We start from the raw sequence: 16,845 nt of genomic DNA, 5'->3' as shown, positions 1-16,845 counted from the left end.
TGTGGAGAGCGCCATTTTAATAAAGATATGGGTTATACCCACTGTAAATATGATTTCAGTTTTACTGTTGGAATGTGTGTAGTATTGGCAACACACATTCACAGATTTCAAAATATGAATGTGTAGTGTGCTTTACTTGCTAAAAATCGAGTTCATCCTTGGTATTGCAGCTCTGTCAGTGAAGGTATTTTCTCTCACCAAGTTTCATCAGCCAGACACAGTTGAACGCTGGCTGGTTTTTCCATTTTAAAATGCAGCTGATGTCTCTCTTGGTGTGCTACCAGCCAGTTCCACATGCAGAGGAATTAATAAACCCTGGGGTTTTTTTAAGATTTTTTTGTTAGGGTCTGTATTCATTGTTAAACGTGATATTTAAAATATTTGGGGTTGAGTTCAATCTACGTTTTTCCCCTAAGTTGGGGGCATAAACAGGATGTTCTGTCTTCTGCCAGAAGAACTTGTCTTCATGAACCAAGTAGAAATAGATCTTCACTTGTTCAAATTCAGCTGAAATTGAAGGAGTGGTCTCAAATATATGTATGTGTACATATGTGTGAGCACTTACATAGGTGCATAGACATACACAGTGTTAGTTCACAGCACTTATCTCTTTCATAAAACAACAACCAAACAGACTTAACAAAGCTTTGCAACATAAAAAATAAGCCTAAAGGGTAGTCTAGGCATGTATATTGTGTTTTTTAGTTTTCTGTAATTGTCTCTCATTGAGAGAGAGTTCTATTTTGCTCAGAAAAAGGATAGATACATTTTTTAAGTATATAACTTTTTCATTTGGTTTGTGAAGACACGGTCACATAAGTGGTAAATGGTACTGTTAGCAGCACATTTCCATGAGTTTGAAGCAGGAATTGTTTTTATTTCTAGCCATCATCATCAATCTTCCTAAGGCAGGGATGATATATAATAATACAGGTCTCTAATCCTCACTGAGAGCTCTGGACTGATCATTTAGTGTTTGTTTCTAAAACCCCTTAAGAATAATTTAAATAGTTTTTTACATCTTTCTTGACATTTATCCTTTTGTTAGAATTGCTGACAGGTTTTCTGATAACTAGGTAAAATGGTTGCATGATTTAATAAATAGAGTTTGACGAATAGATCACACTGTCAGCCTGACCTCTACAAAAATGTGATGACTTCAAGGCTCATAAAGCATACCATTCTGCATTTCCCATTTGCCTCTGACAAAAAAAAAAAAGGTAGAGTCTAGTATGGGATGAGTACCAAAGCAGTTCTCTGGTCATACTAAGACTAGAGTGGGGTGGGCGGATGGGAATTGAGGGGCGTGTTGAAGCAGTTCCAGCAAGTGTTATACAGTCTGTATCTGTAAGATTATTTGTTGAATATTTTGAATCTTTACTTCCAGAAAAAAGCAACAAAGGTTAGAGATGGGAATTAATATTGTAAAAGACTTGCTATAAAGTATAGCTACTAAATTTTATATAATACCTGTTCTTTTCTTAGAATAGATTTGGTTAATTTGCAATACATTTTCAACGATCAGCTGGTAACTGGTGGTTCCCTATTAAGATTGTTTGTGTTTCTCTTTCCAGTTTTGTCACTGATAACATTTCCAAAGTTGGCTGTGGTTAGCAAGTAACTTGCTTATTGGTTGGCTGGTTCAGTATAGACTAGTCTAAGATATATTAGACTTTACTTGGTCTTTCTACTCACTTCCCATGACTAATTTGCCTTGAGAATTTAATTTCTCATTCTGCTGAGGACATACTTATTTTCACACTGAAGCTCCTGCTTACTCATCATTTTCTGCTTCGCTTTTGTGCCAAACACATATGTACATTCAAGTGTCATTTGGATCAGGCTAATTTTCTGTTTAAATATAACCATTCATACTCAGTTGTTCCATATGCTGTGTCTACCAAAAGCCTTTCAGTCTCTGTTAATATCCGCATGAATGTTTTCGTGACGTTAACAGTTTTGGCTTGAACACCAGAAGGAATTTACATGTTCAAACACTCCGTAAGAGTCATTTAACAAATAGCTGAATACATACTAAAAGGTGACTGCGTGGTGAAGAGCAGTGTAAGAATATAATTATAATGAACTAATACTATTACTTTATTACAAGCACAACTAAAAGGTGACACCTACTCATGCACACAGCGTAGTGCTCCGTTGTTTCCTTAGTGAAGGGCATCAACAAAATCCGGGTGTAGCATAATACTGATTGAATGGTAGTGGCAATCAGCCTCTGAATTATTTCTAGCTTAGCCAGTTTTGCTTAGTGGTGATGTTAATTTAAATACAGATTTGTATGGATTTTAGAGACCAAAGATAAAGAAATTAATTGTTACTGGCCTTGGTAATACAGATACCGGTATCAGAATAATGTCTTTCACATGAAATGCATTGGCATTTTTCTACAAATGTTGCAGAAAGAGCATCGCTTTTGATCTGAGAGGGTTTAGGCAAAGCAACTTTCCATACCATAACTGTGAAATATTAAATCTGCACATTATTGTAAATTCTTCTTCATTGTTAGCCTTGCCGTGATGAAGGAGCACAAGTACAGCGATTAGTTTCATTTCCTTTCATCTGCAGGACTGGTACAGCTTCCTTGGTTTGGCAGTACAGAAAGTAAACAAAGAAGCAGTGCTGTAAACATTTTTATTTGTCTTCGAATTCTCTTCTTTCTGAAAATCAATGCAGTGTCTCAGAGTGAGTTTTCTAATCGGCTGAGACTGGTTCTCTACTATTTCTAAATTATCAGATGTGCATGTAGAATATATTATATGAAGGAAACAGACCAGATAGAGGTTTTTTGTGTCTGGAATAGGAGCTAGCTGAGATGACTTAGAAATTATACTATTAGACGCATGAGGTCAGGAGCACAGAATAGACTAACATAGGGCAGTTGCAGTATTTCTTACAGTTTCTTTGGAACAAATACCTTGAAGACGTAGCACAATTGGTCTCTCTCTGCTGTGAAATCCAGGTGAAAGGATTCTTACTAACAGAGAATCCCACTGTAGTCCTTCTTATTGTGTAGTAGTATCTGGACTAAACAAGAGCCATACATGCTCAGCATTTCATTTTTCAAGGTGATTTTCAATGCAGGAAATACTCAGTGGAGGGTGCTTTGCAGTATGCTTTCTGCTAGTTAGCAAAATAACATCAGTTATTGGAACTATATTTGCAGTTAAAAGTCAACTGTGTTTTGGCGCTCTTAAGTGCATTACAGAAGCAAGTGTTACATGACACATGTATTGAACCAGGTAAAATCGTTGCCTTTCAACAAAGTTTATAGTGGCTTCATTTCCGAATACTGTTTTAAAGACAGAATAGTAATGAAACACAGTGAAATGCAGCTTTCTCCTTGACACAGGAGAGAACAGTTTGCAGTGCTCCCTGTAGAAGCCTGTTTGGGTGGAATATAGTATTCTTTTATTCAAGTATGCTTCTCTTTAAAATAGTTGTCTTCAATTTATTACATGTAATCATTAATTGGCGTAATTCTATTTATAGGCAGTTTTTGCTTGAATGAATATTGGTATTTATAGTCAAAGAACAATACAGTTAAAAATGAGTAAGCTAAAATATTTCACTTGCAGCTTAGCAACCTGATCAAGTTATTATTTTTTCCTCATTTATTACAATTTGCATATATTTTTTTTGAAACTGACTTAATACAAATCAGAGTAAATAGATACTTTGATATTAAATACAGGTTAATCAGGCTGCAAAAATTAAAGTGAATTGTCCAGTACTATGACCTCTGCATACTCTAAAGATGCTTGTTCATATGTGGTTTATATGTAGCATAAACATGGAATCATGGGTTTTGCATAATTTCCTTTATTCTATCATTTTAAGAAACAGAACTAGAATTATTTTTAAACACTTTGTAATTTACATAAGCCGGATTTTTGTGTAGCTGGAAATAATAGAATTCTGTAGAGCATTTCATATCTGTGCAGGTGTTCTTCTTCCTCACTTGCTTACATACTTGCCATCATCAAAAATATGAGGCTTACTTGCCTGCTTCTCCAAATTGATTTATGCCTCAGAGCAATGTTCAGAAAAACAGCCTCAATGTCACTCAGCTGGAGAAGGCTGCTTCTAATATTGTGTGAGGAAGGACTACCGTAGTCATGCCTCTTAAAGTATTATTTCTCTGAGGAAAAGTCTTAGAGAGGTTTGGGGTTTTTTTTCTGTAGCATGGAATATTCCTGCTCATAACAGCAATTGCGGTCTCCAAAGGAAAAGAAAGTTCTACATGAACACCCACATGAGCGACATGTCAAACTTTAGTCATTGTTTTAGAGATGAGAAATCTGTCTGCTTGAGTGGATACCAGAGATGTCAGTGGGTAAGGTGTGAAGCAATGTTGCTACTTCGCAGTACATATCCTAGGCTGAATAATCTGCACAGTTCCATCTTAATCGATGTGCTTTCAGATGAGCTTCCATGAAAGGCTTCTTGTTTAGAAAGATCGGCTAAAGGAATAATTTCTTTTTCGTTATCCTCCAGTACCAGCCTTGAGTGATTTGTTTTCATCCATAGAGTGTTGTCTCATACGTATGTACAGGTCAAGCCACAGAAAGGGAAAGTGTAGAGGAACGAATTTGGAAAAGCAAGGGGATGATCCCTAGGAAAAAGGAAGCACTGGATGGTGAGTGGTCATCATCCTGAATGTCCCAGTGAGTGAGGAAGAGGAAACCTGCATCCAGGTTATCTCACCCAAACCACCAAAAGTGAATTACCTGGTAAATAGTTGTATGATTTCCACTTGCTTTGATAGGCAATGAATTATGGAGTATACAGTGTTCGCAGATTGCAGCCCAAAACCATCGTATTTTTTTATGTCTTTATGCCATATTTAGAGCACTTCTCTGCCTGATCATGACCAGGAAAATGAATGCATTATGTTAACAACAAATACTAGATTATTGATTTGAGTTCAAATTTAAGCATATTTTACAGATTAAAAATTTTCAGTAAAATTTAAATTTTACTGATATTTCTTTAAATTTTGATTTATTTTCTCTACAGATGATTCAGACCATCAGGACGCTAGTTGAAAATACAGATAGCTTATATGAGAAGATAGTACAGTGTCAGAAAGCAGGTAAGTACAAGTTGTTTTTTAAAAACGCTATAAAGAGCTTACTGCATTTTTCTTTATTTCCCAAAACTTTTGATTGAATTTATTTATTCAACTGTAAGCAGCCCCCCTGTCCCATACAGCAACAAAAACCAAAGAAACAAACAAAAAAAAAAGAATATTGTAGCTTAGGCACGTACAGTAACAGTGAAAAGAACATTTCAAATCATAGAAATCAAAAATCCGTAGAATTACAGCTTGACTTTGGAAATCGTGAGCATTTTATATATGGACTGTAGGTTGTCATTATAGTCCTTTCCACGAATGCAAACATAGGATTACAGGAAAGAAAGTGAGTGATCTTCCTTCACGATGAAATCTTTTAACCATTTACTCCAATCTCCTCTTTCACTATGTGAGAACTTTACCTGTTCTGTCATGGTAGGCTTCATGTCTTCAAAAGCCTTGGTAAAGTGCCTTGCCTTCTGATAATTACATGACAGTAGTTCAGATGTTTCGTCCCTGTGTTTCTCTAGATCTCTTGGGTGGATACCCTCTGGTTCTGCTGGTTTGTTAATATTTTATCTGTTCAGAGTAAATCTGGTTTTGCAGACGATTACATGTATGTTCTGTGGCAGGCTTTTCAAACCAGATGGATGCAGCTAGCCTGGGTTTTTTAAACTTTCTTACGACCTATTGGTTGCACAGATTGGGATTTTTCCTGTTTCTGAAATATATTTGAAACATATTGTGTAATTAGTTCCTAATCCCTTTACAAATTGCCCCTTTTTCGCCTGTTATATTGTAATGGTTTTCTAATTTGAGCATGACACTGAGTCTTGATTGTTTCCCTCTTATTTTGAACAGCATCTCTGACCTTGCTGTTTAATCATGCTTGTTTTCATTTGATCTTTCTCAAGTATTTTTTCAACAGTGTTGTAAATTTACTCAGAGTAGTGATGCATCACATTTTGCATCAGAAACAGGAGGTCTGCTAGAGACTCAGTCAAAGTATGTACAACCGTGTCTTGCGTGACTCAGTTGGGACAAAAGCTTTTTACATACAAATACACTTTTATCTATCTGGTACTCGGAATCCTGCTGCTCCCATCATCTTCCATGATTTTCTTTCATTCTCTGATGTGCTCTTCTGCTCTCCTATAAATTTCAGTTTATTTTCTTCATTCACTTTTCCTGAAAAGAAAAAAGTAATGCTCTTCTATCCTCCTTTACAAACTCTTTTTCTGTTAGCAGTGTTTTCCAACTCAGATCAGCAGCAGGAACACTTACCTAATTTTCACATCTCCCCTTTATTCACAGCATACATTCCTCAGGCTCTGAGAATTTTAATCAAACCATGGAACTGTCAAAACACTTGAAAATTTTAAGTTGTCCTATTTACTTCAAACTGTCAAACATAAATAATCATAAATGCTATGAGTGACCAAATAGTGTTTCACATATTGGGAGATGCAGAGATTTATCTAAAATGCCAAACTCAAAATATATCATGCTGCCGTAAGGACACCGTCTTGTAAACTTGCACGCTTACTTCTTGAATCATCTCCCATTTTTGTGGTGATAACATGCCATGTTTTTTTAGCTTCATCAGTGTCTCAGGCAGTTTAGATCCTCAGTTAGAGGTAAGAAAAAGCTAATTGCCTATTTTACCTCATTTTAAAATTGTTGCCCTTCAGAAAAGATTGCTTTCTACTAGCTCGTACAGATTCCAGTAAACTTCTGTATGTCTGATTTTCGTGACTCTTACAACCTTGTTTTACATTCAGTGCAGCTGGGTCTAAGAATCCTTTGTTTAAGAATGCTAAAAACTTGAAGCCCATGCTGAATAGCAGAGATTTTGATCTCATTTAAATGAGAAGCCTCCAACATGGTGGCATAAGCCTAAGCATGGATTGTGTAATAGATCCTGCTATTTAGGGCAGCTGTAGCTCTGCAGGGTCAAGGTGCTCGTTAAGTTGAATGAGCTGAATTGAATTACCTTTCAACATCAATGGTTTTCGAAGATTTTCTTATGACTAATTGATCTCAGGATCTCAGTAGATGCTACTCTCTGTTTAATTCTGAGTGAAAGATTATACGTTTTCCTATGTAGTTTCTTGATAAGGAAAAAGCAAAATCATGCGCTTGTCTGCGCTTTTTTGTTCTGTGGCTCAAAGAGTGAAAAAGCTGCTAAAAGAAGAAGAAATACTCAAGCTGCCAATAAGCGGTAAATTGTTGTTGTCATGAACAGGCTTATAAGAGAATTCTCTTAAATAGACCAAGTGGACTCACTCTATTAAACCATTTTCTAAATCAAGTTTAATAATAAGACTTCTGACCTCCTTTAAAATTCGGAACTAATTTTGAGATAAATGCATCATTATTTCTCACTTAGGTTGATAGCCTATTGAATAAGCAAAGATACGATTCTTGAGATGGCTTTTCAGAATTCATGTTCTTTGCGATTAATATTCTTGAAAAACATTGAACTGTAAACTTCTGTCCTATTTTTGTTTCTTTAAAATTAAACTATATCAAAAAACTTCTCTGTTTTCTTCCTATCATCGTATTAATTTCGGCTCAACTCATTCTGTTGTTAATTAAATAGTTATTGAAAGCATTTTAGATACATTAACTAAAGAAAAGATATGGGACCATAATATTGCTTTAGTTCCCACTGTACTTCTCATTCTGTAACAGAATTACAAAAAAAAATCTGCATAACTTCAAAATGATTGCAGTGCCATTTATTTTATCACTATTAAGCCAGATAAAGATCCTGCAAGATAATAGAGTGTAGGTGCTAAAGGGAATTTAAAGATAATCCAGTCCATCCCCTTAATCTGTTAAAGACCTGAAATGCTCCTGTGTCTTCTCTAGAGTAAAGAATTTAAATATCCAGGTCACCTTACCCCATCTCTAGCCTCCTTTGTACCCAACTCACATCATTCTTGTACTTTGCTTTTTAACCTTCCATTGCATTCTTTCGCTTTATAATTTAAATACTGCCTGAGCTCATCACTGGTTAAAAGAGAGAACCACAACTTAGGAATTTATTTTGGTCTTCAGCAGTGAGAGCTCAAAAGGACATGTGATACTCCAAGTATTCATTAGATGATCAGGGGGCAAATAATGAACGAACACAGTTTGCTGGTGACGAGGAATTACTGAATGCAATCACGTGCAGATATGACTGTGAAATGGTACAGGAGGATCTTGTGACACTGAGAATTATAAAACAATGTGTGAAATGTGATGTCAGTAAGTGTAAATTAATGTGTGTAGGGGGAAAAGTAGCCTTCACAATACCTACAAGAAATGGTCTCTAAGTTTTCTGTTTTAATTCAGAAAATGTATACAGTTCTAACAGTATCACTTAACTGCTAATATCATGCATAAATATGCTTTGCAGTGCTGTGTGCTGATAATTCAGATTGCTTTCTCTTTGTATGGTTTTAGAGATAGAATCCTCCCCAGTCATCTGTGCAGCCAGAACTCTTGTTCGGTTTCTTATGCTCTGGGGTCTCAGCTACGCTGTCCTTTTCTCTGAGTTTGACCATTACAGTTTTGCTGTATGTACGTCATTTTCCTGGCTGTCGGTTTGATGATGTCTGTCCCTATATTAGTTTCTCTACTTTTTCCTCATTGTACATCAGGACTGAGCTGCTCTCGCTTTACTTGTGTTTGCTCATTTGGTAGTAAGTGTTTGAACTGCCCGAGAGATTGTCAGCCATCATCGTGCTTTCTGTCGTGTTGTCCCACAGGCTCACTGTAAACATCCACCAGGCTGCTTCCTTTGAATTGGTTTTTAAAATTATCCCACAAATATAGCTAGATTGACACATGTCCTCCTACCACCTTAACCAAAATAGTCTTAATTTCTTCCTTGTACTCCTCACTCTTTCTTTATCCATCTGTTCTCCTTTTTCCTCATACTTCGATTCAAAGTTGTTGGAGCAGGGGCTGTCTTATTTATTCCATCGGTACAGTGACTTAAACAGCAGGGACTGAGTTTATTAAATAATGCAAGAAGTAAGAGACATAAAATGAGTACATTTTCTAACATGTACTCATGTACTCCAAAGCTGTCCTTCAGCAGTGTCAGAAACCGGATACAGTTTGAAGAAGGGGAATATGGAGCCATTCTGGATGCTGTCAAAGATAACACAGTGCACTATATCCATTGGGAAAATGTGAAGTCTCAGCTGCATGCAGAAAAAGATTAGGATGATGGCCATACAAGCACTGCAAATACTGCTTGTAGCTGAAAAATGAAGAAAACCAGTTTTGTTCTAATAGCTATAGCTCGCAGTTCCCCATTGTTACTGTTTAAGCTTTTCAGCAAAACATGTTTACTGAGCTGTTTCTTTTACTATTTCTTCCTGTTACTTGCCATCTAAATTGGTTTTAGACTTAGGGTCCACCAAAACAAAGCACATAAGAAGCAGAAAAAGTAATATTGTATGTTATATACTATGTACCGATGAGAAAATGCATTCATAGAGGAAAAGGAATTGATATAATTAAATCTTGAGGAGCACTTTTGACTGGATATATAGGCATGCAACTGGGTTTTATTTAAACAGTGAAAGGGAATGACTAGATCAGTTGTTCCCAACATTTCTGTAGTTATCCCTGACTTGTGAGAGAATTTGCAGTGTTCGTAGTCCGTGTACTGTGGAGTTTACACATGTCCAGCAGAACTGCTTAATCCATGTCTTCTGAAATACTGCCTTTCATCAGCAAGTCTCGACTTTCGATTAGAAGCTGCTACATTTAAACTGTGGCTTCATACATGGGATAGTGAAGAAATGCAGCTTTATCCATTACTGTTGTGCTTAATAAATAAGCAATATTTAGTGTGTTTGCATCAGCTGGACATGCTGATCTTCAAGTTAAATCTTAGAATAAGGTCCTTCCTATATTTTTTATGAAGTTCACTGTTACAGATACACAATCTACAATATTTAACACCATCACATAAGCTAGAACATCACCTGTTAACGACTGAAATGGCACTTTGAGGCCCCTCTCAGCCAGCGTCCATTCTTCTGAAATAACTTGCTTTTCCCTGTTTTATCCTTGTTTCCATTTTTTCTAAGACAGCTATCGAATTGTTTTAACTCCTTTCTCCATACTTGTCACAACATCATTCTGAAGGTCTATTAGCACAGTAGGCTGTCTCTGATAGTTAAGGAAAGGTCTGAATAAAGGTCATATTCAGCTCAATACTTTTTTTCATAGAATCACAGAATGCTTTGGGTTGGAAGGGCACTTTAGAGGTCATGTAGCCCAACCCCCCTGCAGTAAGCAGGGACATCTTCAGCTAGACCAGGTTGCTCAGAGCCCCGTCCAACCTGGCCTTGAATGTTTCCAGGGAAGGGGCCTCCCCTGCGTCTCTGGGCAATCTGTTCCAGTGTTTCACCACCCTCATGGTAAAAAATGTCTTCCTTATATCTAGTCTAAATCTACTCTCTCTTAGTTTAAAGCCATTGCTCATTCATATGTCTCTTAACTTACTTTATTTGTTCAGTCCATCCTTTTTACCTGTTTTTTTCTTTCCTCTTCTATTCTGCTCTGTTTTTTCTACATTTTTTCGTTCTATTTGTCCTTCTTCCTCAAGCAACTCCACTAAGCATGTCCAGGTGCAGCTCCACAGCAGCTCAGGTCATCCTGTCATTGCGTATACTCCCTGCCTCTATAGTTCTGTTCCTCTCATGCACCTTTAGCATTCTTGAACATTCTGCTGTGGGGTGGGGGGAAGTAAAGAATTGCACTTATGTTGACTTAGGTGGCATTGGTGAATAGATGAACAGTCTTCCTTCTTTATGCTCAAATCTCTCTCTACATTGTTATTCACACCACTCATACACTATATTTCTTCATATATTGCTCTTTGTACATAGCTCACTGTGATACCTTGAATAGTGTTGGAGGTTTTTTGGGATCTGATACATCATTCACAAGGGGCGAATGATTCCTAGGACATATCTCCTATACGTCTAGGTGTTCTTAATGATCTCCATTGCTACTCCCAGGGCAAACACTTAAACTAACACAGAGATTTGTATTATTCTCCTGAGCTTGTCCCTTCACGTGAAGCCATTTTTTCTCTACTGTTAATGCAGTTCTAGCCTAGTAAAAGATCAGATCGTATTAATGATGACTATCTGGAGCTGCATGTTCAACTTTCAACATCAGTGACCAAAAATGATTGGAAAATTTGGTTACGTACTGGAAATCAGAATAAAGTTGTAAGAGCCTAAAATAGAACTCTTGATTTTAAATAGCCTTTTCCAGCACAGAAATACTGGCAAAATAAATCTGTTATATTAGCTTGTAGTTCATATTTTTAGCAGTTGCCTTCTACCTGCTAAAAAGATTAGAGACAAGGTTAATTATATTTCTTAAGATATAGAGAAGTACACTAGAGTGCACAAATACAGCAGACATTTTGTATACTAATATTGGCTCAAAGACTACACTGTTATCCTAACTACAGTCTAATAAAAAAAAAATAGGAAAGGATGAGCAGTCCATTTAGTCCCCTGTGGACTATCTGTATCTAAACGTGACAGCGTAACTAGTACAACAGCTGCAGACTGAGACTAACCAACAGTTCCAACCTATCCAAAGATGGGGGTTAAGAAAAAGCAGAGTTAGTAAAGTGTTATAATCAGTACAGTCGAAAGACAAATTTTTTAATATGCTTTATTACCTGAAGTGATTAAAAATTGAACAGGGTTTCAGATGTAAGTTCCTCTTCTTTGCATTTTAAACAATAACAGCAAATCCCAAGTTAAATACAGGTTGGGGAAATGGCTCTGGGTTTAAATTAATTGTGTTAAGCAGGCAATTTGAAAGAAAAAGGTACCCAATTTCTCTGGTGCAGAATGTGATAGTAAAGAAAGGAGAAGTTACATTCCTGTGGAAGTGAAAGAGATAGTAATTACTATTGCCAGTGAAACAGCATGGGCTTAGCAGAATCTGAAGACTGAGGGAAATTATAATGTGCCATAAATCAATGTCTTTATTAAGTCTGCTTTCTAGCATTCAATAAAATCAGGATTTTTTTTCCTTAGACTTTCATTGGTCTCTCTTGGGCATCAAGGCTGATAAATGGAAGATGGAAACAGCAGTCAGTAGAAAATATCCTCTCCCTTCTAGCTCTGTGTTTCTTCCCTTTGACATCATTAGTTCATTCTCATACGTGGTAGTAGCTTAACTTCACCCACATGCAGAAGTGCAGTCTGTCTTCACGGAGGACTGTCCTGTGGATGAAAGTTTTCCATACAATGGGGGTGGAATACCATGAGTCTTCTTTTCAGAGGAAATGTTTTGATGTGTAAAGGCCTGGTTTTCTGTGTATTTTGTAGGACTGCTGTTTTGGAGGTACAGAACAAGTGTTGGTGTTTGGCTTTTATGTGTTTTCTAGCTTGATATGCTTTTTGTTGACTTTGGTGTCCAGAAGGTTAATGTTACATAGGAGTGTTCTTGAAAGTGTTTGAGGAAGATGGAGCTAGTTACTTAACTCTTGCAAGTAACCGAGTTTTAACTGAATCAAGGCCAGATGTCACAGGTGTCCTCCTTGTAACTTCACAACAGTATGAGCTTGGTGCTGCAGCTACTTTGAATATCTTCTGATTGTGGTCCATAAAGAAGTTGGTGACCATCTTATGTCATGGTGGTTCCCCAGCATTAAAGAAAGTGTCTTATGCTGAAAACTGAATTATTGTGTTTCCATATGGATGAGTCTGAATTGGAAGACTAGACTAATTTTGTCCTTGCAGAGAGTATGGCTTTTGACAGGCTGTGATGCCGTTGTCATTTGGGATGTTTGGATAAGAAGGTTATCTCAGGAATAGAATTTGTCTTTCATACTTCTAAAGAATAAAAGGGCAGCAGACACAAAAATGTATTTTTAATCGTCTTAAGCAGAGGCAGTACATGACTGACTGTGTCTAGGGAACTTTTCCACTTACTACAAAGATACTGCACACTGCCAAAGAAGTTGAAATCAAGAAAAAATACTGAACAACTAATTTAGTTAATACATTATTTTGTCAAGTATTAATCTAAATATTTCGATTGTGAATAATTCAAACCTGGAGCTTCTTGAAGCTGAAGCACAGCACACAGAATCTGCAAAGAATTTCTGATTCTCTAGTGATGACATTAAATGTTTTAAGTGACTGCAGTGAGAAGTAGGTGCTTGGAAGTACTTGAGGATCTAATCCTTGTTCCTGTTAAGACTAATTTTTTGCAGTTAGTAGTGATACTTAGATAATACAGAAGTGCTCTAAGTGTGAATTTATTAAGATTCGTTTTAAATATTTGTGTGAAATAGTGACTTCTGTAGATTCTCTAACGTGATTTATTTGATTTATTGTTGATGTGACCTGGTAGCCAGACTCCTTTCCCAATCATTTTTCTGATAAACTTCATTTTAAGAGGATGTTGTTTGTGAGGCTGAAATACCTGAGTGTTTAAGGACTATAACCTGAAATAAAAATATTAAGAAACATGTTTAATGCTGTAAAAAATTAAAGCCCTGGCTTTCAAAGTTGTGACCAAGTGTAGCAGTTGTATGTGCAGATTGAATACTTATGTGTGGAAATGAGTACTTGCAGCTTAAATTCTTTCCTACAATTCTTTCCATTCCTGTGTTACTATTTAACCTATGCAGTGTAGGAAGAAATATTTTAATGTATAAAGTGCTTTCTTGGATTTTTTTCTTGTGAAGACAAAATCTATGTATGCATATTATTCACAGAAACTTTGTAAGCATTCACAATGAATATACATAGCACTTGAGCTGCAATATGTGATAATCTAATCGAGAGCTGTATTTTCCTTGCACTTTAAAAAGATTTAGTATTTATTTCATTTTTATTACTTGTTACGCTTTTGAAAAATATTTAATTCGCTTTTAAATCAAAGTGGTCTTTCAAAAATAAAATGTATTAGGCTTGACTGAAGTTAAGTGCTTACCTGCAGTATTATCAGTGTGTAGTTTATATACGTATAGACAAATATTGTTTGCCACCCATTTCGTCTTAGGCCTACTTGGTATATACATTTATTGCCAAAGTTTTACCATTGTGCTATTTCATTGATGAAGTTCTTTGTTAAGAGACAAATCCTATGCCAGGAGGAGCCCACCTGCTGTGTAGTCATGTCTCAGCTAGGTTGTAAATCATGCTCTTGGCAGAAAGCTTTCATCAAAGAAAGCAAACGAGTGTGTCAAGTTTGGCTTCAGAAATACAGTATAACAAGTGTTGTGCTTGCTGTTTTGCTAAGGATTCCTTGAAAAATTAGTATCTCAACTCTCAGTTAGAGAAAAGGTGTGATTTTTTTTCCCTATAAACTGAGGGGGTATGCCAGGGCTTTGTGATAGTAACTCTTACAAAAGCAGACAAATTACAGAGCTCCAAACAGTCTGAACTCCTGCATTATGCACATGCATTACAATTCTCCATGTTTTAGTCTCTTTTCACATCTTGATTTCAATAAAAATGTGGTTATCAACAGAGTTTTCCAACAAAGATATATGTATTGTATAGTAAAAAAGGAAAAATATAAATATGTGCAGCTCAGTGACTTAAGGCTACTTGTGTAATATATGCAATATATATGCTTCAATTAGTTTAAAAATAGCAGAATCACTTATGCTGCCTAATATGTCACATTTCAATCAGGATCTTAAGTATACTACCTTGGAACTATCATGAAAGCCCAGTAGCGGGAGGAATTGCTAACTGAATTTCAACAGGTGTCATTTCTAGTTAGTAATTAAGGATAGTGAATTTCACATAAGTTTATTTCATTTTGAAGAAATTAAGAAACTGTTTTTTTCCAAACTAAATACAGTAGGAGATGAGTAACTTTTAACAGTGTCTACAATGTGGTTTTGAAAATATATCCCAAATAAAACTTTTTCCTGAAGATACAATATTGGCACTAGAAAGCCAACATATCCAATATATAGGGCAGCAACAGAAATGCGTCTTCCTTGTTCCAGCATTTCAAGCATCAGCAGAACAATAACATGCATATTATAAGCTCACATGCTTGTAAGTTATGAAAGGTTTTGCGTCTTCTGCATGTATTTGTGACAGTTAAAATATTGATTAAAAATCCAGAACTATAAAATAAAGCTAAGATTCTAATCTGGAAGTAATTCTGACAAGTGATGGCTCAGAATTCTTATCTGCTCATCAAGACTGTTGTATTGCCTTGCATGTTTTATTTAGGAAAGAAGTTTTTGTTATTGAAGTATAATATAGCAAAAAGACATCCCAGTTTCTATACTGCCATATCAGTTCTTGTTTAGTTTAGAGACATAAATGTTCCATCAGAATATGCTGAGCATAAATTCATGCAGGTTTGAGGTGTGCCATGTGATATAATTTAGAGGATTCATCATGCAGCTGGTTGAGGAAACACAGGACTGGAAGGTCCTGAAGTCTACTCCAAGGTACAATTTTTGGAAATTGATCATGTCAAGCTCTGTCTTGATCTGTCAAGTTCTGCTTACAGAACCACATCTACAATGGTTATAAATTTTACATAAATTCCAATTTTATTGATGGACATTCGTCCTAATATTGTTCTTTAGCTGATACAACTCTTTGATGTCCAAGGTCTTACCTGACTGATGTGTATCTAGAGAACAATTACTCCTCTTTTGATTTTCTTTTTGCTACACTAAACAAGCAAATTTTTGTTAGTCTCCTCACATGATATAGGGTTGCTATTGCATTGATCAGCTTTATAGCACTTCTCTTTTCCTCATGCTGTTTAAAGTTACTGAAAATGGGAGAAAAGAATTGTATATAAAATTTCAGAAGAGCAGCTTGAATGGTAAGGTCTTCCCACAAGGGGTGAAGAAGTGTTAAAGCCATCTAATGTGTTCCAGGGCTGGGGGAGAGGGTCTGAGAGAAAGGCAAAAGCTGACACAATTATGAAATTCAAACTAAAGTAATCAGCATTCACTGGGGAACCAGAAAGTTATTCAGCACTGGAGGGGAAAATACTAATTTTGAAATAATGAAGGACTGCTTATGAGAATGCTTTAAAAAAATACGTGTATTACAGTGGAGAAAGATTTGATTATGACTGGGTAGATTTGTTCGCAGTATTTTGTTCATTTTAAAAACCTGCTGTTGAATCATGCTGTTGCTATGTTGTTACATATGTTACAGTGTATTTACATGACTTAGAATACTTGGGGTGAATGGCCTTTAACATGGAACACTTGAATCAGATTATTAAAGATGGAAGTGGTTTTATTTTGCAGGCACTGAGGAAATTGTATGGCTTCTGACAGCTAGCCCTTACTTATGGTGGACTAGGGGTGACCAGACTTCTTACTGAAAATTATGCAAACTAAATGCCCTAATATTTCTCAAGCAGCAATTCAGAAGGGAATCAAGTTAATGACGTTTGAAACCTCATCACGCTGTCATAAGCAGTAGAGTTGCTGCGGTTTAACAAGTTCAGGAAGGGTAAAAAGTAGGACCAAGCCAGTCAACCTCAGTTCAGTCCCTGGGAAGGTGGTAGAGTAAATCCTCTGGGAAACCATTTCCAAACACACAAAGGACAAGAAGGTGATTGGGAAAAATCAGCGTGGATTCACAAAGGGGAAATGAGGCTTCACCAACCCAACAGCCTTCTGCAATGCGGTGACTGGCTTGATGGAGGAGGGAGGAGCAGTGGATGTTTCTCGTTTTGATTTACTGAGGCTTTCAACACTGTCT

General features: G+C 36.4%; 1 protein-coding gene across 1 annotated transcript in view; it reads left to right on the top strand.

The window, feature by feature from the left end:
* Positions 1-16,845, top strand: part of PLCL2 (phospholipase C like 2) — a 112,310-nt gene that overhangs the window by 79,776 nt on the left and 15,689 nt on the right. Inside the window, exon 5 of the mRNA XM_075419059.1 lies at positions 5,035-5,110. Coding sequence (XP_075275174.1) covers positions 5,035-5,110 — 76 coding nt within the window. The remainder of the gene's footprint in view (positions 1-5,034; positions 5,111-16,845) is intronic.

Source organism: Opisthocomus hoazin, chromosome 4 (genome assembly GCF_030867145.1).
Source record: "Opisthocomus hoazin isolate bOpiHoa1 chromosome 4, bOpiHoa1.hap1, whole genome shotgun sequence".
NCBI classification, from domain to species: Eukaryota; Metazoa; Chordata; class Aves; order Opisthocomiformes; family Opisthocomidae; genus Opisthocomus; species Opisthocomus hoazin.
Note: the sequence above shows the minus strand (reverse complement) of the source record. Positions and strands in the feature narration are given on the sequence as shown.